Here is a 27,791-nt window from a genome sequence, read left to right as displayed (position 1 = left end):
CACATTCTCAGATAGAATCATAGTATTGTTTAGGTTGGAAAAGACCTTTAAGATCATCAAGTCTAACAGTAATGATGTTAGAAGTTTTCCTTTTGTGGTAAAGATACCTTGAAGTACTTTTTTTTTTTTCTTCCCCCAAACAGCACGAGCAGGCTGTAGATAGATAGTGACAGCAGCGTTACAGACAATTTGAACTTTAGGGAGGGAAGCAAGTTACTTCAGTCTTACAGAATGAAAAGGCACAGCGGGGAGACAGCCTTTTTGTAAATAATAATTTGTAAATAGTTAAAAAAACAAACCCAAAGAGCTATCAAGGTTTAGGGAAGAAATACATTTAGAAGCTTTAAATATGCAGAAGTGATATTTTGCCAACTTTGTTTTAAGAAGTGAAATTATAATGAGTCATTTGTAAGGTTTTCCCCTGTCTCAGCCTCCACAAAAAAGGGCACCTAGTGCAGTAACTCTTAATATATTACATGTCTAGTTTGCCAGCTTCAACAAGGGTGTCGTACTTTGACAGATGCTCAAAACGAACTAAAAGACTGCAGGAGCTAAAGTTTTCTTTCAAAAACCTGGGCAGTACCAACTCATTTAAGATATTGCTCTAAAATCCAAAGTTTCACCCTACCACCACATACCGCTGCAGTTGTGCCAGGAAGTGTACTGGTGATGACACGAGCAGGACCCATTCTCTCAAGCACGTTTCAAAGCCTGTTTCAAGAGGTTTACATACGGAATCTAGAGAACCGTTCTGATACTGATGCATGCCGTGCATCCATGATTGAAAGCTTAATTTTTTTTTTCTTCAAGACATAATTTATTCTATACAGTCGTTCATCAGCAGGTCATGCATTTCCCCATGTGCCACCTTTACTGAATCCCCTGCCATAAGCAAAATTGTAAGGACTCCAGTTTGAACAATTGATCCACAGTTAAGAATCTCTACTGAAACTTGTCAGTCCACAGTTCAATATTCCGAGTCAATTTTAACAAGTATGCTTAACTTCAGGGAGTTCAACGCACAACAAAAATGTATGTTGTTAAGTAAATTTAGTTATTTTGAAAATATGGAGGGAATTCACTAGAACCACTAAAGAATGCAGGAATTGGAGAATAGTACCACCATGTTCAAAACAAAGAAGATTTACCCCCTCACCTTCAGTGTTTCAGAAGTTTTCTAAGCAATGAGAGAAATTAACTTGTTGGTTTAAAAAACCAGAAAACCCGAACTCATTAAAGAGTTCTCTTGGCAATCATTTGAGTGGGATATACTTTTTACGCCTCCTATTCTGTGGCTGTCAGTAGAAAGCAACCACAAACTTTACACAGAACAGTAAAGTGATACTCCACATTTGTGTACTCCAAGCTTAAGTAAAGTCCTAACCTTCTTAGACAATATACTGGAGTCATCAGCAGGATCCTTAGTGTAACTAGTAAAACTTTTAGTGTAACTTTTAAAACAATACAGCAGAAACCACCCGTCAGATAAGCTAGTTTTACTAGGAACAAACACTGCAGACTTCTCCACTTCCTTCCAGAAACAATGTTTTAAGGAAGTTTAAATATCTACCAGCGATATTATTCACTGAGAGGTAAAATATAAAAGCATGGTTTAAGACATTTTACACCACATCCTTAGATTTAACTGTAAACAAAGAACAACACCATGGCTTCAATTAAAGTTATTTAAATTTGAATGCAGAGAATACTTTATTAACTGATTACAGTTTTGATGACCAATTTTAAACCGTAACTAATGTGGGAAACATAGTGGGGGACATTAAGGCTGAGCCATATATATATAGACAAATCCAGATACTGATAGTCTGTACATTGAACCTCTGCTTTTTCTTTATATATCTTTTATTCAGTGTCTGAAATTAATCAAAGAAGAAACAAAAAAACCTGGCCAGTAATTTAGTCTTATATCTGGAATGAATTTTTGCATGGGTTTTTGAATGCAGTGTAAATCTCAGAGGAGATCAAACAGATTATTTTTTTTAACCATACTCCAAATGAAGCATTCAAGTGTAATCAGTTTGTTGTTGTTATAGTTTTGTGCAATTAATTTTCTCTTCCAAAAACTAGTAGTTTTTCTCTCCTGTAGAGGTTTATCTACTTAAGATGGTATTAAACTTGCCTAACAGGTTGGGAAATCAATATAAATTAAGTGCCTGTGGTGTGTTTCAGTTTTCCTGCTCTAAGCAACCCCTATCACTTAAGTGGACATACTTGCAATTTTACAGAATTATACCAACTTTTCAACAAAACCCAGAAAAAATTAATTTACTATTCTTTCACTGTGAACAGTACTCCTACATGATGTGATAACCATTTTCCATCTGTACAGCTCCCTTTTGTGAAGTTGGGCAACACATATGAAAGAAAGACAGACATCAACTGTGTTCTGAAAGATAATTCAGTTCTTTAGTTCCAGTCACTGAAGGAAGAGGCAGAGGCAAGTTTTAATTATCCCAGAAAACTGAACAATTGGTTTTATTTGGTGTCTTCAAGATGCTTCACCTTCTGTAGATGTAGGTGTTGTAGGAGATACCATTTCAGGTTTTCGTGAAATTCTGTCCAATTCTGCCTGAACATCTGTTAAAACTGGCTTCTGACCTACAAAATAAATGCATATTGCTCAGTCATGTTTATGAACTAGATTTGGGAAAACCTATAGTGTCTTTAATTCTCAAGAAGCACCTCTCAAACTGAACAAAAAAAAGCAAACCAGAAAAAGCTATGGGTTTGCATCAGACAAATCCTAAAAATTGTTAGTGCACACTTTGGGTGCAAAGTGAAGGCATGAAGCCAAAACCCAAAAGAGACAGAGAGGAAACAGAGAAAGTCACATCCTTCTGTATTTCTGATTTCTCAAAGAAACACCCATACCTATATATTTATTTATTGTCAGTGTATAAAGAGTTAAAGTATAAGATACAGAAAAGTCTACTAAGACTAGCAGTTATGAATACTTCTACACAATTTTCTGCATATGTATTTTAAATAATTCTGAATGTAAATTAGGGGTTTCACCACAGACCAGTGAAGTCAGTTCTACATATTTGGTCAGCATAAACCTGACACCTGCTCATGGGTACACACACCCACTTACCTCCTCCCTAACTCAGAATGGCACAAGTGTTTGTGCAGTCACCCTTAGACCTGATCCAAGCTTAACAACACCATTTTTCCCCTCCACCATTTTACTCTTAACTCTTACTCCCCCATCTAGGTTTCTATCCTGCCATGTTCTGTCACAGGAACGGAGGAGATGATACAGGAAAAGGCAGTGCAGAACTTTAGAGTCTAACACCACGACAGGTGTGCACAGTATCTCAGGCTGCAAAGGAAAATTCTGACACATGTATAGTTTTAGCAGTGTCCCAGTATCCTTTCTGAAGATGCAGATTAATAGGAACTATCCACAAAGCTAATTTCTGCCAGATGTACTGTGCTGCTCTTCAAATCATTTAAAGCAAGCTACTACCGTATCTGAATCAAAGCAGCTAATAATTGCAAATAATAAGCAGAAGAATTTCCCATAGCTGCTGAGGGAAAGAGTAATTCTCAAATGCCAAACTAGTATCTTAAGAGCCAATTTTCAGATTTGAAAAGTGAGTTTTACAGATAACACTAAATGCAAGACAAGAAACACTGAGGAAGGTGAAGAGGGCACACCTGAGCCTAACATTTTTATTTATGGTAACTCCTTGAAAACCTAGTCCTTCGCCACATTAAACCGGCTACATTCTAACCCTTCATTTGTTGCATAGTTGAAAATTTCTGAGGACATTTTTTCTCCTTAGTAGTTTAATTCTGTTCTTGAAGCTTCTGCCCTGGCCTTGGACACAGCACTTTTCTGGAGTGCTGCCTCCGCCTGCCTGGCATCATCTAAACCCACTGGCGGCCACTCCCCACAGAATTTTTCAGTGAGTGCTCTCGGCATCTCATGTTGCGTCAGCTGCATTTGTTTGAACAACCTCCATGTGCTGTTCAAACTAGTACTGCTGTCTTTGCCTGCAGCAGATTAGGAAGTACTCAAACTTTGCTCAGCCAACTGAACTTTGCATTTAAAAAAAGGGAAGTGCACACGTGTAAAAAATACTTCAGGGTCAGTCTACACAAACTGTTAGTGGGAAGGAAGGTGTTTTTCCCTCTTAGGACATACAAATAAACATTAATGTCAAGTACCAATGAAACACCAGCATTTCACCTGAGCACAGCATTACTAACCTCTGGGGAAGGGGGGAGGGAAGATATCTGTATAGGTATGCTCTTAAGTAATACAGAAACATTTTGGTCTGGAATAGCAAGAAGCACCAGAGTAGTCTTGCATCTAGATTTAGAGCAGTCACTATTAGACACTTTTAGATGAATACTAATTATAAGTCACATCATGTAATAAAATGCTATCAACAGAAAACATGGAAGTAGCTTTATAGGCTATGACCAAACTCAATCAACCAAAACCTTTATCACATCAGAGCTAGATCACTAGCAAAACAAAATTTACAAGTTATTTTAACATTGACAATATTGTTTAAAAAAAACCCCCAAAAACCACCCTGAAATTAAGTCCCAATATATCTGAATAATGTTAAAAATGGCTTATAGCATAAGCCATTTATTAGGATGGTGGGAAACAAAGGAAAAATGAAGAAGTCATGTGGATACAATTCGTGCTTAAACAGCTACATGAAAAGTTTTTCTTTGATCCTCTGAGTGCCATAAATAGGTAATACTAAACTGCTGTGAAAACAAGAGCAAAACCCTAGCCCATAAAACATTCAGTTAAATACAGTAATGTTCATGCTTCTGATAAACTATACTAATAGGAACGATCCCCACACTCACAATTTAGACTGAGTTGATCTTTTATCATTAATCATACCTGACTTTTTTGCTGATGATGGTAAGTTGCTGCCAGCACCTCCAGTGCCACCTCCTCCTGGACTGCCACCAACACCACCAGGGCCACCAGGGGAACCAGTTTTCTTGCTCAGGAGGCTATTGAAGAAGTTAGCCAGGACTCCTTCACTAGTAGCTCCAGCTACAAGGGGACAGAGGGAAAAACAAACAAACAAAACCAACAAATGACAAAACCAAACCAAAACCGTATTTTCTAAGTAAATACTGATTTTGTGTGTTAGTCAATTTAAGTAAGCATATTAAAGAAAGCAGGCACAGCAGCTGTTTTACTTCCCCAACTGTATTTGTGCCCTCATAAGAAAAGGTACCTTTCATATTGGGATCAATTTTTTTTGACCCAGTAGGGATAGGTGTAACACTGGCAACGTTTGACGTTACGGATCTATTTGGTGTCCTAGGAGATCCTCCAGGAACTCTTGGAGAGGCATCCTATGACAAAATAAATAAATTTAAAAAAAAATTTCCAAAGCTGAACTACTGAATCTTCTACAGAATTAAATCATGCTGTGTAAGAGTACATGAAAAGCAGCATTTTGTTCCCACAGCTCCTAATGTTTTGGGTTGGGTTTTTTTCTGTTTGTTTTTTAATAATGCAGTAGCCCACACAACTGAAATGATATGGGATTAGATTTTGATGATTGTGTACAAGTGTTTGGGTTTTTTTTATTTTAACCACTTGTATAACATTCTTAAAAATACTAACTTTAGTGCAACTAAAGCAGTAGTGAAGCTTTTCATTTTATGTCAATGAGAAACTTGAAAATCCATGTATTAGTAGTGCCTCTGACCGTAATGAAAACTGCACCAATTAGATCATAGAGGAACTACACCAAATTTCTTGGAAAGACACCAATAGTCTGGAAAGGACTAAATGCAGCCCAGCAGTAAAAGCATTATTCATTACTTCAAGGATAACAAGTCATATTTCTGCAAAATCACAGTTCATCTAAAATGGTAAAGCTACCTTTATAAGATCACATGCTCCCCATTAAACTTGTGTTACCTTTTAGTTATTTTATTTGTATTTTAAATGTAGATGATATCATAGTTTTCATTTGACCTTAATTTTATGCCAGAGTCTGAATATTCCTAGAGAGATAGTGCCAAATTTAGGATATAAAACTCACCAAGGCAATTCAGCCAACATAGTTTGCTCCCTGGCACACTTTTGGGACAGAAAGGGGGGGTTAACTGACTGCTTAGATGCATTCTAACATATGAAAAGTAAAGCCATGACATTTAGCCCTTGTCATCAACACAAGTTGTCATGACTAGCCGTGAAGAAGTGTCATATTTTAGAGCAGTGTATGACGTAGACTTTAAACACTATGTAGTTTAAGAAAATTAGATCAAGGTGTATTTGATAGTGCAATTAAAACAAGCAACCCTCTAAATATATGAAAGTGAATCATTTTCATATGATGATATTTAAAGTTTTTATTACTAACCACTGGCCTTCCTGCAGCAGTAGGTGGTTGTTTCGCCAACTGTGACTGCAAAAAACCAAATAAACCCATGTAGTTAGATATTACAGTAACTAAGAATACAAACCCAAACTTGTATCAAGAATGTTGTTAAATGAAACACTGGCTGCTTGTTTTATAGACAGAAAATTACCTGCTGCTTCATAAGAAATACTTGGTCATCTTCTGCTACAATTTCTTTTTCATGAACAAACTGCAATACAAAAACATTAACATGATTTTGACTAAAAAAATGAGAGTATTTCCTTTTATACTTCCCCATGAATACAACCAAGGTATTCAACAATGAAGTAAATGTGTAAAGTACTATGATGACTGCAGACCACATTTTCTATATTTAAGACCATGATTCCATTTAAGCTAAATTAATTAGAAGAGAAATAGATCTCAGGATCTGTAAGAAATGTTCACAGATGTGCAGCATGCTCATGTCTCCATAGACTTATCTATAAAATAATACCAAGGTTGGGCCTCAATAACTATGGCAAAAGTGACTCTGCACCTGCATTGCTTCAACAGGTCTACGCATCGAATTGCAAGCATACTCCCTCCAAATAAGCTCACCACAAAAACTTTGCCAAAACAAACATGGCACATATCAATATCAAAGTTGATAATCCAGGCCTGAAGTTTATATGCATGCAAAAAAAAAAATTATCAGTTATGTTTTCCTTGGACAGTTATGATTTAACATACTACTATACATGTCTTGATTTTTTCCCTAAAGATTGCAGAAAGGATGTAGTATTCATTTTCTCAGCTAAAATATTTAACCCTTGGAAATATGATCAAATTCCTGGCTTCATTAGAAGCAGCCATAGAAATATTTGCCTTCAGTAACTTCTGTACACATGGAGCCCACTGCAGCTGGCATTTTGTTCAACAGCCCCACACGTGTTTTCAGCTAGTTCTGTGAAAGCCTTTTGTTAAATAGCACACAAGAGAAAATATATTGAATATACATAGAATCTGTTTTCACATGTTTTATTGTTGATTTTACACTATCTCAGGCTTTCTTATTTTAAATACTCCAACAGAAAGCGCTATGAAGTTAGAAGCAACTCGGAGCAAAATGGAGTGTTCTTAAAAAACCACACCAACTCAACCTGACCAACAGTTAAATGACACAGACTTTTCAATATCAAATATGTATTAAAAGCAAAACAAGTGTATTTGTAGTCTTGAACAATGTAACAGCAGCAGAAAAAAACCCAGACAAACCAGTGTAAGCTGAAGAGCCATACAGAACACAAATACATAATGATGTTTTGATAACTAAAGAAGAACTTTAAGAACAAAATAAAAAGACAAAATAAGAAAAAAACCACACAGTTTATCACACTTATGATAAACTGGAAGCGAAGTCTCAAAGAAAGAGAAACAATCAAAAAACTGACAGGTAAATAAATAGGTAAGAAGTTGAATGCAAAAAAAAATAAATCTCAATTTACCTTTCTGACTGGTGGTTTTGTTATGATATCTTCAAAACTGTCTTCTGCTTTTAGTGTCTGAAAGTTCTCGTGCAATATTCCTATCTTCTTGTCATTATCCCAACCTGCAGGACTAGATAAAGGATTATTTGGCTTTAAAGTCTATTGTTGCTTCAGGTTATTGTTGTATGCAATCCTGAATTGCACGGAACTGAAAGCCAGGAAAGTTGTCGTAGCTCCCATTTTCCTGGGCAAGTTAGTTATTGACTAGTACAACTAATTAGAGATTAGTTCACCATAACAGAGAAGAGCAACATCTCTGGGTTTAACATTTATCTTTGGGGCAGCCAGTATTTGTAATCTCAATCCACTGGCACTCAAACTTCAACTCAGGAGAATGTTAAATGGAACTTTAAAAAAATGTAAATAAAAAAGGCTCTAAATGCTGTTTACGGTCTTGCACAAATACATTTTTGTAGCCATATACACATAATAATGCAGACAACTTACATAAATACAGCGTCTTTTTCCACAACAACAGCTGGAACATTGAAAGGAAATCCATACAACTTCTGGACTATATATTTATACACTAAATCAATGTTTTTGTTCTCCTTTACTGAAGTGTAAATAAGTGCTGCCCCATCTGAATAAACTTGTTAAAGAAAACTCAGTTTACTGGCCAGTAAGAGAGACTAAGGTGACCTAGTTTTGTTAGCTTAAAGGTTATCTCCTTTGTAGAATTTAGAGGGGGAACGCAAAAATCAAATAGGTCAAACTTCCAACACTTAATCTTTGAAATAAGTGATGTAGCAATTTAAATCTTTCTTTCTGCATTCATTTTAGGCCAACTCAGCTACTGCGTTTAGGGTAAAGTACAGGCTCTTCTCACTTTCAAAGCCCACAATACCCACAGTTTCACCATGTCTTCAAAACTGTCTTCATATCATTCATGCCATATCCTTCTATCTTGTCACTATCCCATCCTGCAACGCAGACGCTACAGCATTAACACCAGTAGCTTCAAAAATGCCAAAGATCTTTCACTTCCCCACCTGGGTTTTTAGATTAGGGGAGTAAGTTCTTCCATTATACAGTGATCTGCTTTCGAATGAAATGAAGGCAAATGAGTTGTGCTGTATATCAATCACTGAAAGACCAAGAGAGTGCTTAGTATTCCAGCATGGTTCAGTATCAAGTTAACACAGCTTAGGCACAGGATTAATAAAAGCAGCCAGGGAAGTTTTGAGTGATTTCTACTTTGGGATTATAAAAATGCCAAACCCTAATTTATTTCTATGTGCATGTGATTAAAATTCTAGAAGAAAGTTATACAGTGGGATCCAATTCCCATTCAGTGAAGTTTAGAATACGATTCCAAGTTGCTGACATATACAACCATGGAGACTAATTCCTACTAATTTTTCATATTCTTCTTCCAACCACAAGACTTATTACAATTACCCATAATTGCATTTTGAAAAATTAGGTCTTAGAAGCCTTTTGAAGGAAGTGCCATCTGGGTACTCAACTGAGGTCTCAGGTTCTTGAACTAATTTTTCCATCTGTTAACTGCTGTCTCTCCAATAGCATTTAAACTTCTCTTTACCACAGCACAAGTGATGGTAACACAACATAGGCATATTACTGGCATCTAAAATCTAGATCTCCACATGTCCAGCTGACTAAACAACACTAATCGGTGTTTTACACACTTTTTAAAAAAACGAAGTTTAAAAATAATAGCACAGCGACAGTTTACATGCATTGTCTCTGCACCAACACAAAAGCAGACAGTGGATCTTTCCTAAAGCAATTCACACTTCCTTCCTTCCCTCATCACCTCATCCTGTGGTATTACTGAACACTGAAAAGGCTGCATATTTGGGTCAAAAAGAATAACATGCCTTAGGTGCATCTGAAGCAAGATCATATTTAAAATAATAACAACAAGATAATTCATTTAGGTGTCTTGTCAGCTAAGATGCACTGATTTGCAAACTGACCCGTAAATATGGAAATGAAGGCAAGTAAAGAAATTCATGGTAAGGGGACATGCTAGACTTGCAGCTCTTAGAAAAAAAAAAACCAACAAAACCCCAAACCCAAACAAAACCCAAAAAACCCACATACTCCCCCTCCAAAAAAACCCCAAACCAACAACCTCCCCCCTCAAAACCAGAAAAGTTTAACTCAATGTTGTCTGTAGGAGTAGCTGAAGCAGACTGCCAGCTACAGTAAAGGAGTTGCATACTACTTTGGTGTAGACACAAATATTCTTTTAAGCTGGTCATAATGCAGAGATTTGAGTCATTATCATCTTTAAGACATGTTAAAGGATACACTGTAAGCAAAACCGTCTGATATGTGACTGAATGAAGTCAAAGTGTTCATCTCTGTAGTCATGTTCTTTTTCCAGAACGCTGATGGCATCACACTGTCAAAATAAACACAAAATTAGTATACCAATTTCAGTTGTCTGTTGAAATAGAAGTGCTGCTACGCATGCAGTTCACAACTGGGCAAGGGGGATGGAGTAGGGTGCATGGTGCAGAGGAAACCAAAAACCTGCTGAGATAGTTTAGAAGCATAATTGAACATTTTTCTTTCTTTAAAAATATGTAACTTGATGTGCATGTATTGTGGTCAGCATTGACTCGGGACTTAAAGTGATTGTCATTTTTCATTCACTCCTCCTCTCTGCCTCCAGTGCAGTAACTCAAAGTCTCTGTTGAAGACTGACTCCACTCAATGACACCACCATTTTCTCCCCAGTGTATTTTCATACACTGTGTAAAATAGCGTTTTTTATCCAGTTACTAACTAGCCCTTTGCAAAGGGCGGCAAAAGCAAGAAATGTAGAAGCAGAAAAAAAAGCGTGCATGGGAGAAGAATAACAGAGAGCTAGCAGGTGAGAATAAAGGTGCTTTTCAAACGAGAGGGTTAGCCTTCCAGTGAAGGAACAGCATATGCATCAAAAGGTTTATTCTTTCACTGTGGGCCAGCAGAGGCTGCAGATGCAGTGTGCTTAATGCCAGTGAGAACTGAAGAGCTGGGAGCTCTTCAAAGCCAAAACCAAAAAGCAGCCACAAGAAAACCAAGCCATTTTTTGTTTAGACTAAGAATATGGTTACATATCTAACAGAAACCAAAACAGATCACAGAAACACCCCGAAGAACTGAGGAAAGTTAATAGAGCAGGACTTTACTAATTACAATCCTCAAATATATTCATCTTCAGGAAAAGATCAGAAATATTAGAAAAACCTACCAAAACACTATTTGTGGAATAAGGAGGACTGTGGAGATCAAGAGGAATTCTACTTGCTTACTGACTGGCTCACGCCTGTGAGCAAAACCAGGTCTGAGGTATTGCTCAATTCCTTGGAAACTGGTAGAACTAAAGGAAAAACTAATCCCAAAGTAACATGCACTGCAGGCTTCCAAAAGATAACCAACCTTCAGCATTATACATTTTTAAAGAATTCTTATGCAAGGTATATAGAATGACTTAATAACCATTTGCTTCCCACCCCAAATCCACAATTGACAGTTGCTTAAAGAAAATACACAAAAAACCTAAAACGTGAAACAAACCTTTGTACAAACTACTACTACTGGAATGCCTAAGTTACATGTTAGTGTATCTGCACCCAGGGGTAAAATCACACTGTCATCTTTGTCTTCCTGTAATGATGTATTTCTTCTCTGTGGAGAAGCTGGAAAATCCTCGCCTGGTTCTATATATTCCTGGAAGTCTCTTACCACTGAAAGTAAAAAAAGTTATATTAAAAGATCAGCTACTTTATTATTTCAACAATGATTTCCACTGCCATTGATCTCTAGCACTGTTGATTGTATAATACTTCTGCTTCTTTATGTAGAAAAAAAATGAGCATGCACTAAGTGCTGACTACTACTTTGCTCTGTGCAGCACAGGAGAGAACTAGTAAGTTTGAGATCTGCCTTAGCAGCAGCCAGAACATGATCAGATGAAACTGTCTATAGGGACAGCATTAACCCATTTTTATTTTATCATCGTGGAACTGCTAGGCAGTTGCTATTAACTATTATTGCTCGATACATTTCCTAAAGGACATAATTTTCCTTGCATTCTTCTTGGCAAAAATTAATGGAACAGTTTGCTAGAATAAACAGAATTAATCCTCATACTGCTTAGCTGCTACCGTATACCAGGTTTTACCTAAAACCCCTTTGCTCACACTTCTCTCTCTGTACAGAGAGTATACAGCAGTAATAAGCGAAAAGAATAGAATGTAGAAACACTAGTTGTTAACTAGCTTTATAATTAGCTAATAGCATATTAAATATTTGGTATGATTTTACAATAGATCAGATACCACTTTAAAATTTAGCAAGGGGTAAGTCAGAATATGACAAGAATTAGAAAAAAAGATAAAGTTACACTTGTAAATCTCTTTTTAGGTTCTGATGCACATAACCACACAGTCGCTTACTAGTCCTAGTCAGGGATGCAGTATTAGGCATCAAATATCTGTACTTTTCACACCACACGTCCTGTTTCACACAGCAGAAATAGGTTTCTACCAAAACCCACCACTGGTTACTTTTCCATGAGTAGCACATCCCAATTCATCAAAAAAAAAAAAAAAAAATCAGGCAGCAAGACAATTTAGCTGAATCACACACACTAAAAGCTAAGTACTCCAAGACATTCTCACTGCTTCATCCTGATTTACGTTAATTCACTCCACCTTCACTAAACTGATTGAAGCCCTCTGAGTTCGCACCTAGAAAAGCATTAGTTGAATTAACAGAGCCAGACTTACTTCAACACCCCAGAGAAAAAGGATTTATTAGGCCAAGATTATTCAACATTTCTGCAGATCTTAGAGCCCACAATAACAAAAAGCATGTGCACAGATTATCATCTCTACTTGAACAGTCAACTCAGGCTCTTATTCAGGGAGTGCTGGTACTTCAGTCTGGTCTGAGAGCCTCCAAACTGACTATGTTTTAAACCCAGAGTTGTCACCAAGATATGCAAGCTACTCAAGGGAATCTTTCCTACACAGCATCCTGTCTGTTCTGGAATAATTGCACGCTAAAATAAAAATCATGCTACTCCAGTGCTAGAAGTCCTCCAGTGGATTCCTAAAATTCCCATTGTATGATCATAACATAACTAATCTTTATACAAGTACAGTAAAAGGGAAGATTGATGTGGTATCTCACAGCTCAAAGATTGTGGAATACAATCTCAGATCTTCCTTACAGACACAATTAAAATGACCAGGCCACAAGGCCTCATTAGACACAGCTGAATTCAGTAACAGGAAGAGCCATTCCAACCCTTCACACACAGCTGCTATGTATCCCCTAATGCTTTCCCACACTGGTTTTAGTCCTCACAGGGTCTGTCTTTGAGTGGAGTTAAGTTGCTGGACTGGAAGACAAATGCAGCAGCACACCTCCAGAAACTACACACATAAACCCTCAGTAGATTTCACTCCTCTTAGCAAGTTAAACCAGCTTGTAGGAGCCTCTCAGGAGCACTGAGCCTGACACAAGAATAAAGTAGGAACATGCAGGCAAAAGTCAGGCAAGCAAGGTTCCTCCCTTCTCCTTTTGGCAGCATCAAGCTGCTGCCTGCCTAGCAATACAGGAAGCCACATCACAGGAGGTTCAAAACAAAACCAGCTTCCAGTCATATCTGGATTGTGTCCAGGACTTCTATTATACCCAACATACAGACCATCAATATCCATAAGAATTAGACGAGATGATAAAAAAAGAGAACAGACAAAACTTTTAATGAGCAGCTGCTTTCTTTTGAGTCGCTTCATCACTTAAATTTTCTGGATTTTGTAGAGTTTGACTGTTCTGTTCACTCAGTCGGTAAAGAGCAAAACTATCAGCCTACACATTTTTGATAACGGAGATGTTGCGTCCTTACTACTTTAATCCAGTAAAATCCTATCCTGAAACTGTTTGGGGCACGTGTTTAATACATACACTAACACCATCCCCTGAAAACAAAACCAAACCAAAACTCACACCCAGATTGCTCAGCTCCTCCCTCCTAAACAAGTTCTTGTTGTGGAAGATGTGATTCTCAAAGATGGTACCTCCCCTTAGAGGAATATCTCTCTCAAAAGAATAAACAAAACAACCAACATCCTCCCCCCATTCCAGAGTATCTACACTTGTCACATTATGGGCTACTTTATCACAGCATGGCTACAACCTGCATTTCTGAAAAAGCCATTCAGCAATGTGGCAGTCAGTTGCTTAAGAACATTTCAGTTCCAGAGAGCAACTTCAGACAACTTACAGACAAAATTTAATCATGCTATTTGCTCAGACTCATGCTTTAGTACCCTAAAGGAAATGCAGCAGCTACCCAAAAGTAACAGGGAGCTATGACGTTAGTGCATTCAGTCAGGTAATTTAAGGAATCCTGCAAAATCTTTTTGTGTTCTACATGTTTAAAACTAAAAAGACAAGACACTGACAGAGTTATATCATATCCATGCCAAAACAAGCATATAGCTGCATTAGTATCAATAATAATTATGATAAAACTCTTCAGGTAGAAAAAGCCCAGACATTACCATGCTGTCATGAATCCTTTCAACATTTACACTTTTGGTAGGCAGGGAACAGGTCCCAAATTCTCTAGACTGACTAATTACAGGAACAGTTAAGGAACTGATGCAGTGATTTGCTTTTAAAATAAAATAAAAAATTGAAAGCTAAGAAGTTTTTTCACTTGGAGAATCTTACCTAGAAAAATTTGTAAGAAGCAAGGTTTTAAATTCAGCCCAGCTGTGTTCATTCCCCTCCCACCCCCCCAATTAAGGTACTTGCATTAAAAAGAAATACTAGTATTGTTCATATAGCTACTTGAGACTTATCTGAAGCTTGACTTGCTTGATACCTCCTAACTTTAAGTAACATTTCCAAAGAATGAAAGAGACTGCAATGGAGACATTAAATGGTGCAGAAAGCATTAAGCATATTTGAATTAAATGGATTCCTACGTATTTGCAGAATACTCACACTTTTGTTCCATTTCTTTCATTTCTTCGGGAGGAATTTTTAACTTGTCAATATGTTCTCTTACAACACTTGCCCATTTTTGTAAAGAATCCAGTGCAGTCCAAGGCCTAGACATGTCTACCACCAACATAATTAGAGTGTCCTTTAGAGAGCTTGCCTCCATTGCGAATTTAAGAAGACCTTTGTGATACAGGTCACCATCCAAAATCCATACATTACATCTTGTTTGGTCTACAAAAAAAGGGAAAACATTTTATGAGACTTACTTGAAACAGTCCATTATGTAATGGCTATTAAATCTGCTTTAGACATGTAAAATACAAGGAAGAAAGCAGATGACATGTTCTATCAGTCACTTGGACATACATAACAGCACAGCAAACTGCAGCTTGTGGAGATGCACCTCCTCCTCCAAACCCTGATGCTTAATTGCTGATAACTGAGATCTTAAATACATTGCCTGAAAGTGAGAATCCAGACATAGCACTCAACATTTCCAAAATTAATGTTCACCATTTTAGACAGGTAACATGTTTTCTTCAAGATGCAACTTAGAAGGGGAGAACTGGGTGAATTCAGCCATCCCTTCTCAGCCCTTGGTCTGCTCTGCTCTCAAGGACTGCTATCTCCCCTTCAAAACTCCAACATGATATGCCTATACAACTCTTAAAGAACAGAATGTACCTTGGCCCTTCAGAAAACTGGGGCAGAACTGCAAGTTTTTAATGACTTGGATGGAGTTAGTGGGCAAGAAAGTTGTTCTTCAGATTTGCAAAAGGACAATCACCATACAAACAGACCATCCTACTGCTTTCCCCCCTGCTCCCCCCCACCCCCCCAAAACCACCATACTCCAATATTCAGAGAAACTTCTGCAGTTAATGAAGAGCTGGTGATTCAAAGTTAGATATTTTAATATAATTATATTTTGCCTTCAGGTAAGTTTTTATTACTCATTACAGAAGTTCTGAGGAAGATGTTTAGACCAAACTTTGAATCCTCTTAACCTTGGTCAAGTCATCTTTGAGACCAATAGCCAGACATGGAAGTCAGGAAAGCAGATGATTTCAGAAAAAAAAAAAAAGCCAACTACTTCTATTTCTCTTTCTAGCTATATATTTGTCCTTATAGCATGGACAAGAGTTCCCATTTTTTCTACACAGCTCCCAGTATGTCCTTATTCACATCCCACTCCCTCTACAAGCATTGCCTCTAGATAATTCACTGGACCTCTACAGTGCCCGGTCATACTCCTTTCCGTGTCCCTCCCATATATAAGCATCAATTATTCATTCCATAACTACAGGAATTTGGGGTCTGGATCTTAAAACATCTTTTTTACCTTCTAGCCATAAGCCAACTCAAGCAAGTTGAAACACAGCTTCTACTTTACTTTCTCCTTCCTCCAAATCTTTGGGTTGGTAGTTTGGCTTTTTTTGCTATTGTTGTTTGTTTTAAAAGTCTCCTTTAGCATTGTGCGCATTTTCCTACCCATCAATACATGATACATAGTCTAGCAGATTTCTGTCTTGAAACCCACCAAGACAAAGGTTTCTCTGTATGTCCAAAAAGAAAAATCCTTTCTGCAATAATTGAGATGCAAGATAAGAGCCCAGGCACCTTTTCCTCTAGGTCTGAGGAATGCACTTTTGCCTACCATCCATTCAGAATGTTGCAGCTAAGACTGCTTCCCTGGTCTTTTGACTGGTTCCTCTCCTCCTCTACCACTTAAGTTGTCATTCATGGTATCTACTAAAGAATTACACTGAGAAACTTCCTCATGATGCAAATCGCTCATGGCCTAAGCTGGATTCCTGCAAATTATCAAGAAAAACATCCCACTGTCATTCCAAATATCACACTACTGAACCATTGCTTTCAAAGTGGTTTAAGATGCTATTAGACATACAAACTTACCATCTCGATCTTCATCATGCACATTTAAATACAAATACTCCATTCCTCTTCCTTTTTTGTATTCCTCTATGCCTTGAATTTTTCCTATTAAGCTAGTTTTACCTGCTCCGTCTTCACCTGGAGAGAAAGAAGTTAGATACCACTCAATCTTTAATTGCAGTTACATATTAAAAACCACCAGGGGCAAGAAGGAAACTATATACTAACAGGGTGACTGAGCTCATTAAAGTTTTGAAATATAGCGGGCTTTGCCCAACTCATCCATCTGTTCAAAGTGCATGCCTCAGCTTCAGATCTTATTTCTAATTATTGATAAATGCAATTATGCCACTAACTATCCTATCTGAAATAGGCTTACATGTATCTTTAAGAAGATACCTTAAGGAATAGTTAAGCACCTCAAACAATTTCAGTCTTGCAACTGCAACCAAAGCAGTAAGAAAGTCTTTCTAAAGTAGAGTTCAAGTCACAGTAAGCTCGTCTTACAATCAGGAGAATACAATATAGAACTCTCTCATACCAAGCAGCACGCACCACCAGGCTCATTAAGGCAGATTGTCTCCTTAGCTTTTATGGGTTGGGGGTTTTTTTGAAACATTTCTCTGTTACAGGTCTAAAGAAACCTTAGAGAGAGGCAACAAACAGTGAGCCCACCGCCTTTCGATATACATGTATTCGGCTACACACACAGTGACAAGCCTGTAATCCAGATCCATTCACTCCTATTCTCTCCCCTCTAAAGGAAGCTTGGATAACCAGCATAGACTCAGTGTAAACACCTCAACTATTTCCAGAGACTCTTCTTGAAAAACTTCTATTTCTAACCATACGTTCCAGAGCTGGAAAACTTCACCTGCCATTTTTCCAGTTTGAAAAAGTAACCAAGCTGAATTTGGACACAAAGCAGGGTTTTTCCACTCTAATTTGGCAGTACAATGGGCACATAACAGTTAGACATTAAAAAAATTCAGGTTTCTAAGAAGTACCTTATCGGTTTTACGCCAAATAGAACATTTTTTTTCCCCCAAGGCTCTCCTATACAGCAAAAGTATAAACACTTGCTTTTAACTACATAACAAAGAAAAGAGTTGAAGGACAGTAATTTTCACTGCTAAATGCAAGGATGAAGTTTTCCCTTTAAAAGGGAATTGACCATGATCTTATAGACAACATTACGGCTACATGAAAAAGACTACAGATATAACCACATAAAAGAGCAGAAAAACCATACTTCTGATAGACTGATTTTGAATTTACTCAACATATCTTTCCCAAGATTACCGCATGAAGTATTCAATTTAGAGTTCAGCTTTAGGTTCAGATTTCACTAATAGTCTAGAAGCTACCAGAAAGCATAAGATTGTTTACTCCAAGTAGCCCAGAGAATTTTACTCAGTGGAATGAAAAAGCATTAAAAAACCCACCACCCACAAAAAATCAAACAAACAAACAAAAAAAAGCCCAAAAAACAAAGATTAAAAAAAGGGATCAGAACTGAAATTTAAGATCTGCTTAAGTGTAGAAAAATTAAGTGAAAACTGAAGTTATATCAGTAGCTTTTAAGTTTGTTTGCTAGGCCCTTAACTTTATTAAATCAAGATGCACCTGAGAAAACAACTATAGCTAATTTTAAATAAACATTGGAAAACACAGCTATTTTCTATTCATACACCAAGTCTTTCCTCTTCTTGTGAGGATATTCTTTTAAATGAAAGTTCTGCCCAAGAAGTGAAGAGTTCAAGCTTCTTTACCAGAGATTAATTACAATTCCTCCTCTGCGCTCATGCAAGCACTTATCACACAGAACGGTAGGGGTCGGAAAGGACCTCTGGAGATCATCTAGTCCAACCCCCTGCTAAAGCAGGATCACCTAGAGCAGGTTGCACAGGATTGCATCCAGGCAGGTTTTCAATATCTCCAGAGAAAGAGACTCCACAACCTCTCTGGGCAGCCTGTTCCAGTACTCCATCACCCTCAGAGGGAAGAAGTTTTTCCTCCAAGCTTCTTAAATTTGTCATCTACAAATAACTTGTGAGACTATAGTAAGAGCTGCTGCACTGACATGTTATGCCGTTGAAGTTGCTATTACTTTTGCCAACAATTTCTGTATGATTCATTCTATTATTTTCCCTTTTTGAACAGGCAGCTTTAATTAATTAGTGCCAGCAGAAGGCTCAAAAAGGTAAGACCGAACAAGACTTGTTACTCCTTTGAAAGAGGGGCTGCACTTTCAGAACAGCTGACCTCCAAGTTCTCTTGCATACTAGTTTGTTTCACACAGGTGGCAGTAAAAATTACAACTTGTTTACATTGGGAAAGTTTAGCATCTTCTGCAAAGTATATCTGCCAGTTCTTAACAAAAATGGCTGCAACTTAAGTCTAAGAAACATCTGCGGTTATAAAAAATTCTAAACATCACAAAAGATACACTTAAGCAGTCTAAACTAAAACATACTTGTACAAATGCCAGTATGCAACGTTATTGTTTGAAAGTGCCCATACTAAACAATATAGGCAAACATGAAATATACATCCCAGAAGCCCCTTATCACAGCTGTGCATTGTGTGATTTCCTCCCCACTCTCGTTATTTCCAAATGCCTGAAGTAAGCTGAAGTTCAAGTACTGTTAAGGTAATGTCTCATAGCAAAGTAAGAGCTGGAATTGTATTTTCCCTCCTCAAGTTTTCCAGTAATTATCTTCAGGATAATTATCTTCCTACACAGGAAGAAATTTTAGCAGTACAGCGTAACACAAGTTGATCCGATGTAAAATTAGTACCGTTGGACACATATGTATGCACAGTAGTCATTTCAGCCTTCCATTATGGAATTAGTTAATTTTAATCTGTTCTGTGAAGAAGATTCTCTAGTCCCTTCTCCTTAGCAAATATCCACCCATTTCAAAACACCAAGATCAGGTAGGTGGATCACTGACATATATAACTGTATCATACAAGTTACTGCATGCAGAGAACAGTGCTCGTCATTCACTAGAAAGCCAGAATGATGCATCAGCGGAGTTTGAAGGGTTTGGTACTACTTTCATTAATTGCTGAGACAAATGAAGAAAATAGCACAGTTTGCAGATGATAGAAGAGAAACCAAAAGATGTGTGGAGAAAATGGTTAGAAGCAATATTGAAGAGTGGTCCAAAACAAATTAGCAATGCATAAACCAAGTAATGTACAAACAGGACGACTCATTTGCAAGGCTGCAAGATAGCTACCTAGCCAAGTGTGCCCTATTCCACGGGAGATCCAGAGTTCTCAACAGATTTAAGCTAAATTAGAGTCAATATCATGGAAAAAGCTGTCAGAAAGTAAACCCAGGGACCATCATATATCACATAAGGACTTCCTCCTTTTTACCCACACAATTCATCACAAAAAGTTAGGAAAAGATGACTGCCTTGGCCAAGAGAACATGCTAAGACTTGAGGTTCTATCTACCTCTACTTTCTATTTTTAGTATGTTGCATATACCTTTTAGAATTGTGACAGCTGCAAATGTATTTGTATCCTTGTTGTTAACTTATTTTTTCCAACATAAAGTCTTCAATATAAAACATCTGAAAAGTCAACAGACTTTGAATACGTCAAGTTATGCTGGGAAAGAGCAGCAGTGTAATTTTGCTTTGTAGTTACTCTTCAGCAAGAATATCAAAATACAAATAAATCTTAAACCAGTGCTTATTTAAAACTCCTGAATTGTTATTACAAATCTCATTATCAAATTAATGAGAAATGCGTGCAATGCTATCTTTTAAGACTTCTCTAAACTTTAGTACATATAGAAGCTTCTCTCCACCAGAGGAAGGGGGAAATATTTGTGAGGAAATTAAAGTCTGTTCATTATTTTAGGTCTGGTGGATAATCTACAACATAGTAATGCAATTAGCATTAAATACTAAAAAAAAAAATCAAGTAGATTGTTGCAAATTTAAGATTTGGCAGCCTTCTTTTGCAAGTATCATAAGAGGTCCTCCTTCTCCAGAGTAAATGCTAAAGAACTAAAATTCTCCATTACATCAAACTGCACTTACACATTAATACTACAGTGAGGAAACAGAAGTGAAGCTGCCGGCAAACAGCGCTATACACCAAAGCTGAACACAAGAGGGACAACAGATTCAATTTTGCAGAAAAGTCAGGCTAAGAAGCAGTTGAAACAAAGCCAAACCAATCTGCTTACACACAGTATTTCACCATCTCGTTAACAAAATGGAAAGTCTTCTACTCAACTAAACAAAAGCCGTTTCATTTTTATCCCCACACTGCTACACTTCACTCCTCTGATAAGCTCCTCAAGTTTGGGGTCGTGCTCCTCACAGCTTCTCTGTCCAAGGTGCTACTCTCTACAAGAGTTTTATGATGGCCCTTCTTGTTCCTGCCCTCAAAGATATAGGAAGCCATAATATAAACCCCTGCCCAGCCTCCTCCCTTCTTGTTACTCCAGCCAAAAAGGATGTTTACTGAGCAGAAAATGGAGTATCACTAAATGGTTTGCTACAATACAGAATTTAGCCGAATGGTTGCCCATAGATGGGAAGGATGGGCAATGAGGTGAATGAATCGCCTTCTGTGAATGCGAGCAAGCAGGCACTGATCTACGAACTGCTACTTAAACTGTTCAACCATAAACTATCACAATAGAGAGAACTTAGGGTCTCTATTACAGACCTTCTCTAAACTTTGAATTAAACATTTTAAAATTAATAATATTTACTACTGATGCTATTTCCACATTGTTTTCAATTTAGAAAATGAAAACAGAAGTAGATTTTTCACTTGTCTTAAAACAAGACATTTCTTACTTCTCACAGAAGTCTGTACACAGAAGAGCAATCAACGTGTTATCTCCAGGACAGATACAAATTTTGATTTTTATTTAAATAGTTTCTCCACTACAAAGTGTCAAGTGTGTTTAAAATATGGCAAGGCAAAGCAGCAAGAGATGAATGTTTCTTTTGTGTCATCAGTATTGTTGGTCTGCCCCCCTTCCATCCCAGGCTCTCATTCCCCCCCCCCCCCCAATAGCTCTTTGAAAAGCCCTGGATGCACTTAAATGTGTGTAATCTATAATCCTACTGGTTCCTTGACGGAGATTTTTGTTTGCTTTTTAAAACCATCAATTAAAATTTGTCTTGATACAGGAATTCTACAACTCTAAAAAATATATTCAAACAAGGCCAAGTAAAACTAGAGATAATGCTTCTAATTAACCCCTTCTGCCCCGCAAAAAAGCATATTTCGTGAACAAGCTTTATACTTTTTACAAAGCAAAGGCAGCTTCTGGATAGAGTAATTCACATCTAATATTTCTAACACACAATATTGAATATTTTTATTAATAGAAAAACTCCACTTCAATACGATAGAACAAAGTCATCAAACCCAAACCCAAGTCCAAACTATCAAACAGGGCAAAGATGCCTTCCCAGAATCACAGAGATCTCTCTATTCCACACCACATGGAATCACTGAATCCTAATATAGTAGAGTGGAGACATAACAGTCATCTGGCTACTAGAACCAAGCACATGTGTACTATAGCTATTTTCAAGATAAAACACTTCTCACAAGCTAATAACTGCCTTTTCCACAGCTGCACATTAGTGAAGGAGACTTGTTTACACATACTATAGTAATTGAAGAACATCTTTTGCAGAACAAGACCAAAATAATCAGAGTAAGCCAAATTTAGTTTGCTTTCAGAGAACTGAAGAACAAAATTAATTAGGTTGATGAGATCCTTCTCTAGAATCCCTCAGAACAACATGGAAGCTCACAATAAGTACGTCATATCAAGTCTTCAAATAACTTGCCAATAAATTCTACTCGCTGGACAAAAAACTCCTCCTCTAAGTTTGTTTTACTCCACCAGGTAAAGAGGTAACTCTTTCCCCTCACAGACGATTCATTTGGTATCTTTGTAGCAATGAAAAATTAAATAACTTTTCTGAGAAGCACCTTCATTGCACTTCTGCATTACAACATGATAGAAAGCAGATTGTAGACAACTGTTCCATCATGCCTTTTGTCAAGTCCTGCACCACAAGAATACATGGCCTGACTGTGGAAACAGGTACAGCGGTATCACTTATCCTTGGAGAAACCCACAATCAGAAAGCCAAATATTGCAGAGAATTCTACAGCGAAAACAAACAGCATACATCTCTAATGCAAGCCTTCTCCTTTAACACAGCAGTAAGTCATCTAGTGTATTTTACCCAGGTTCACTACCAAAATAGAATAATCTTGCATTAGTATCAAAGGGACATCTTTATTAGTACTCCTGCCACTAACCTGCCTGGAGAACACAGAAGCACAATTCCTTTCACTGTTCCTCACCTATGGAACTATTTCAGAGACAGATCCCACAATCAGCAGCACCTCTGGCAAAGCAGAGACAAATTAAAATAAATGCAATTCAAGAATTTCAGAACTTCCTGTGCTGTTCTAAGTAAGTTTTACTACACAGCATCCATGTAATTCTGGCTTTTTGGAAAGGTATTATAGCAGGAAGGACACTATGAAGTACTACTTAGTTCTAAAAAAACATAGATGCAAAACAATCAATTAGAATTTTATCTAAGTCAATGCCACATCAAAATAATTGACACTTTAGCAATATAACTCTGCTGATTGAAACAAAACAGCTACAATTGGAAGGCTTTCATCACCCTAGAAGATAAAGAAGAGGAAAAGAAGCTATCTGACTTAACTTCTGTAGTACTAGAGAATTAAGAAGTATGGACAGTATCAACAAGCAGTATTTATTGTACTGTAATGATGAAATGATCACAGCAAATCTTTCAGCTACTTGAATAGGAAAAAAAGTGGAAAAGTAATTTTTGTAGTGTTCAGTAAAAATTTAAGCTAGCAGATTTTATACTGAGTTTATATACTCTCATGACAATTTGCTGTTGCAGAACTTAATTTTGAAGTTCACTACATTCCATGGGTCCACTAAAAGAAACTAGCAAGCTAAGACTGCTCTTCAAGATGCACCATTTTCTACAACAACAGCCATTCCCAATAGATGTACACACAGAAAAGTGTGCCTGTAAGTTAGCTGTAGACTGTGGAAACTTCTTCTCAAGCATCCTGACAGCCACTGGACAGAAGCAGAGCTCAAAGATTCAAACACACACATTCTATAGTGCTAGGAATTCCATCCGTAACCTGCAATGGTGACTTCTTAGCTGCTCCGTCTATTCCACTTGCTGGTTCAGATATAATTCAGGAAGGGAATGAACAAGAGTTACAAGCATCAGTTTTCTCATCACACTCAACAAAAAGCAACTCCTCCGATCAGCTACCTTTATTACACAAGTGAGCAGAAGAGACACCAGGAGAAAAAAAAAAAAAAGAAAAAAACAACAACAAAACCCACACTCAACAACAAAACCACACTCCTTTGGCTATCTGCAAAAAGTACCTAGAAATGTCACTGACAGTACCCAATTTCCTTAAGAAGGCAGGGACATCTTACATTCCCTGCTACGATAGTTTGCTAAATGAGGTAGCTATGGTCACTATGACAGAACTGCCTAGGAATAAGAGCATACTTGCACTACAAAAAAAGTTTAGGAAAGCTTGCATTTTTATTATTTGATCATACAAGACCAGAACAATACTTTTATGCTACATGCAGTGCCAAAGTTTAAAGTCTTCACAGAAAAATAGTTATTGAAAAAATGTCTGTAAATGAAACAATTTTGGAGAAGCAAAACTATAGAGTTAATTAAATTTTTTGGGCTGATTTTGAGCAGAGAATTACTAGTATTATATGCTAACCTTCACTTCACAAAACTACGTGCCATATCTAGAGATTAACATTTCACATTCCAGTTTCCTTTAGTTATTTTTGTGATGTCTTGAACTACTTTCCAGGTTCTTAAAAATGAGATGTTAACATAACTATAAATAAATACTGAAATAGCAGAATTAGCATGCCAGATATAGCCAGGTTCCCAGAACAACTAGGCATACAAGTATATGCTGTGTTTGAAAAATATAAATGCTGAAGGCAAATTAGAAGACCTGTCCTAGCAAACAAAAGAACAGTAAAAGTGGTAGGTTTTTATAATTGTTTTTTATGTGGGGTTTTTTTTTTTTTTGGAGGTGGGTTGGAGGCAGGTTGGAAGCTTAGGGGATTTTTTTTTTTTAAATGTAGTTTGCATTGGAAAAAAAACAACCCAATTCATTTGTCACTATATATCATAGTTCAGCTGGGAAGTTTTGACCAATATAACTGTTTATACTGCAAATATTTGCCTACCACAAAATGAGTGAAAACCATGAAGACCCTGGTCATTTTTACAACTCCTGCTTAAAAGTATTCAAAGAATGATGAAACTGAAAATAGTCACAGCAAGAAGTGATCTGTATTAACAACAAAACCTAGTACCAAACTATTTAAAGGCACAAAGCTTAAAAATAGAGGAAGTGCGAGATAACAGAGAAATTGCAAACACACATCTCAAGAACCTGAAGAGACAGAACTTCACATACTGAACCTGCCCAATACAGAATACCTAGGACATCTCCTTTTCCTGTGCCAGTGTGCTTCAGGAGCAGCATCATGACTCGCAAGTGAACAGCAAAGTGTAATACATGGATTAGGTATTCTCACAAAAAACATGGCCATGGTCCTTGCCAGTCCTAAGATCTGATGCTCTTTTCCTAAATACATGCCAAGCTTTTTTTCCTTGGACCATGGCCTTCTAGAAAACACAGTTCCTAAGAAAGAACGAGAATTTCTTCTACAAATCTGGACATATTTTTAAAAATGCATCAGTCAAAAAAAGAAGAAAGAAGTGTTACATTAAGTCATTCTATAAGCTCTACATAAACTGGTAAAATTTCTATACAACAAACTAAGCATCATGAACTAAATGAGCATTTGGAAACATTTTATGGTGTCCTCTCCAGTTCTGAAGGAGGCACAGTCTCCAGTTATTGAGCACTAAGGATTGCCTGACTACAAAGGGAGAGGAAAACCAAGAGTGTAATCTTCTTGACAAGGATCACAGCTTGAAGAAGAATCTTCCAACTTCAACAAGGACAATCATCCAATTTAGTTTCAAAATATCACATAAAAAGCTGTCAATCATTATGAAATCTTTCTTTAATATCAATAGAACTTTGCTTTAGGATTATGGAGGGGAAAAAAAATCTAACTTGAAAAACCTCAAGAGAGTACAAACCACAAGACTACATAGAATCACACCGTGCATAGAGTCCACAGGAATATCTTTACAGAGTTTTAACCACGTTTCCGAATACGAACACACAGTTTTTTCTGGGGACGAGGAGGTTGGCAAAGAAGGGAAGAAGCAGCTAACAAATCCATCCACTCAAATTCATTGAATTGTCTGCTGGTAATAGTATTTAATAGCCTTTAAGCCAAAAAGAAAACCAACAAAAAAAACCCCACTAATAATAATAGCAATAACATACACACACAGGTAGCAGCACCCATTTCTCCCCCTCCTCCATGAAGCTTTTAATTTTGCTTGACCTATCATTTTTCTTCTTTCTCCCAACACTGAATAATAGCTGGGTCTCTCATTATCACCCTGTCAAAGTCCTATTCTGTAACTCCTAATCCTTTCCAAGCGCAAGGTTGGACTAACGTACTGGGTGGAGATAACAGAACACAATGAAAGCCAGCAGCAGTAAACGATGCTGCTGCTGCACAACTTGCTGATGATATTGCTGCTGACAAGCTCGGTGCATGTGGGCAGAACGCAACCAACACGCCCATAAAGCCTACCCCGCCCTCCAGCCAACAGGCAGCAGCCGTCATTGATACCGTACAGGCCACGAAAGCAATTTTTGTGTTTGTATGACACGCCATAAGGACCAGCAAGCTGCACTGGTTGCATGAACGAGGGTGGTTTCAGAAAAGGTTGAAGGACCCACATGCACCCCGAAGTCAACACTCATTGGGGCAGAAAGACAACAAAAAACACCCTTCCAAGCCATCTCTACCCAAGGAACTAGAAGAACAGTAAGGGTATTATGGCGAGGTACCTACAATGAGTGGGATAGCTGAAGCATCTCTGGATATTGGCTACCCAAAATGAAGCAAAAACATGCAAGGGAAGAAGCGAGAGAGCTAAGCCAGCACCTTGCCACCATCACACACACACACCCCCCTCCTTCCTCCCTCCCTTCGGGCACTAAATGAGAAGCTCCAGACGCCCAAGACAGGGTCAAGGAGCACGGAGCGTGCGGCAGGGAGGGGAAGGGGAGTGGGATGCTTTTCTCACCCAGCAGGAGGACGTTCTTCCCCGAAGGTAGCTTAGAGCGGGAGCGCGTGGACACCTCACTGAGGATGCAGGACCTAACGCGGAGAGACGACAACGCTTAAGAGGGGAGTCCCGCTTCCTCCCGGCCTCTACCCTCACCACCTCCGGTGGGGAGCGTAAAAAAAGGCATGGGAAACGGGGGGCAGGGCAGGAGTTGCCACTGCCAAGGGGAGGAGCCCTCCCCCCCCCCCCTTAGCTCACTGACTGAGAGGGATGGAAGGCAGGAGGGGGGGATTAGCCAGCCCTTCTTCCCCCCCCCGCCCCTTCCACCCCCCGCCCCGGCTCCCCCGCAGGGCAAGGAGTCGCTGCGAGGGCGGTAACGGTGAGCGCGCGCCCCGTTCCCCGGCCGCGGGGCGGGGCGGGCGGTTACCAGAGGTTCTGCCCATCGTCCTCATCGCCGCCTGCCCGCAGCTCCGCGTTGTTGTTGGTCGCGGCGGCGGACGAAGGAGAAGAGAAGCCGGCAGCCGAACTGAGCCCGGACGAAGAGGAGCCGAAGGAACCGGCTCTCCCCACCGCCGCCGCCATCTTCGCTGCCTCCTCCCTACCCCGCCGCCTCCCTGAGACACGGAACGGGCGGCGGCGGCGCAGCGGCTGACAGGAACCCGGATGTTGGGAGGTCGGGGGGGCGGGGCTCGGGGCGGGGGCGCGCGCGCGCGCTGAGACAG

The 27,791-nt window shown here is 38.4% G+C and overlaps 1 protein-coding gene across 1 annotated transcript; it reads right to left on the bottom strand.

Annotated features, from left to right (window-relative positions):
• Nucleotides 1-1,676: 1,676 nt before the first annotated feature.
• On the bottom strand, nucleotides 1,677-27,729 carry DYNC1LI1 (dynein cytoplasmic 1 light intermediate chain 1). Its single transcript, XM_075745733.1, has 13 exons — nucleotides 27,497-27,729; nucleotides 27,088-27,161; nucleotides 16,808-16,924; nucleotides 14,891-15,121; nucleotides 11,444-11,613; nucleotides 10,190-10,283; nucleotides 8,357-8,492; nucleotides 7,868-7,979; nucleotides 6,550-6,609; nucleotides 6,381-6,425; nucleotides 5,241-5,361; nucleotides 4,895-5,053; nucleotides 1,677-2,619 (listed from the first exon to the last, which is right to left on the bottom strand). The coding sequence occupies exons 1-13, from the start codon at nucleotides 27,649-27,651 to the stop codon at nucleotides 2,510-2,512; spliced, it is 1,584 nt and encodes a 527-aa protein (XP_075601848.1). The 5' UTR covers nucleotides 27,652-27,729; the 3' UTR covers nucleotides 1,677-2,509.
• Between the last annotated feature and the right edge of the window lie 62 nt (nucleotides 27,730-27,791).

This window comes from Balearica regulorum, chromosome 2 (assembly GCF_011004875.1).
Source record: "Balearica regulorum gibbericeps isolate bBalReg1 chromosome 2, bBalReg1.pri, whole genome shotgun sequence".
Lineage (NCBI taxonomy): Eukaryota > Metazoa > Chordata > Aves > Gruiformes > Gruidae > Balearica > Balearica regulorum.
The sequence above is the reverse complement of the archived record's forward strand: the minus strand, read 5'-3'. Positions and strand labels throughout refer to the sequence as shown.

Coding starts and splice junctions, on each gene's coding strand:
- DYNC1LI1 (XM_075745733.1), bottom strand. CDS start 27,651: ATGGCGGCGGCGGTGGGGAGAGCCGGTTCCTTCGGCTCCTCTTCGTCC. Junction 16,925..27,087: donor GAAGAACGTCCTCCTGCTGG/GTGAGAAAAGCA, acceptor CTTTCTCTCCAG/GTGAAGACGGAGCAGGTAAA. Junction 5,054..5,240: donor AATTGATCCCAATATGAAAG/GTACCTTTTCTT, acceptor GTCCCCTTGTAG/CTGGAGCTACTAGTGAAGGA.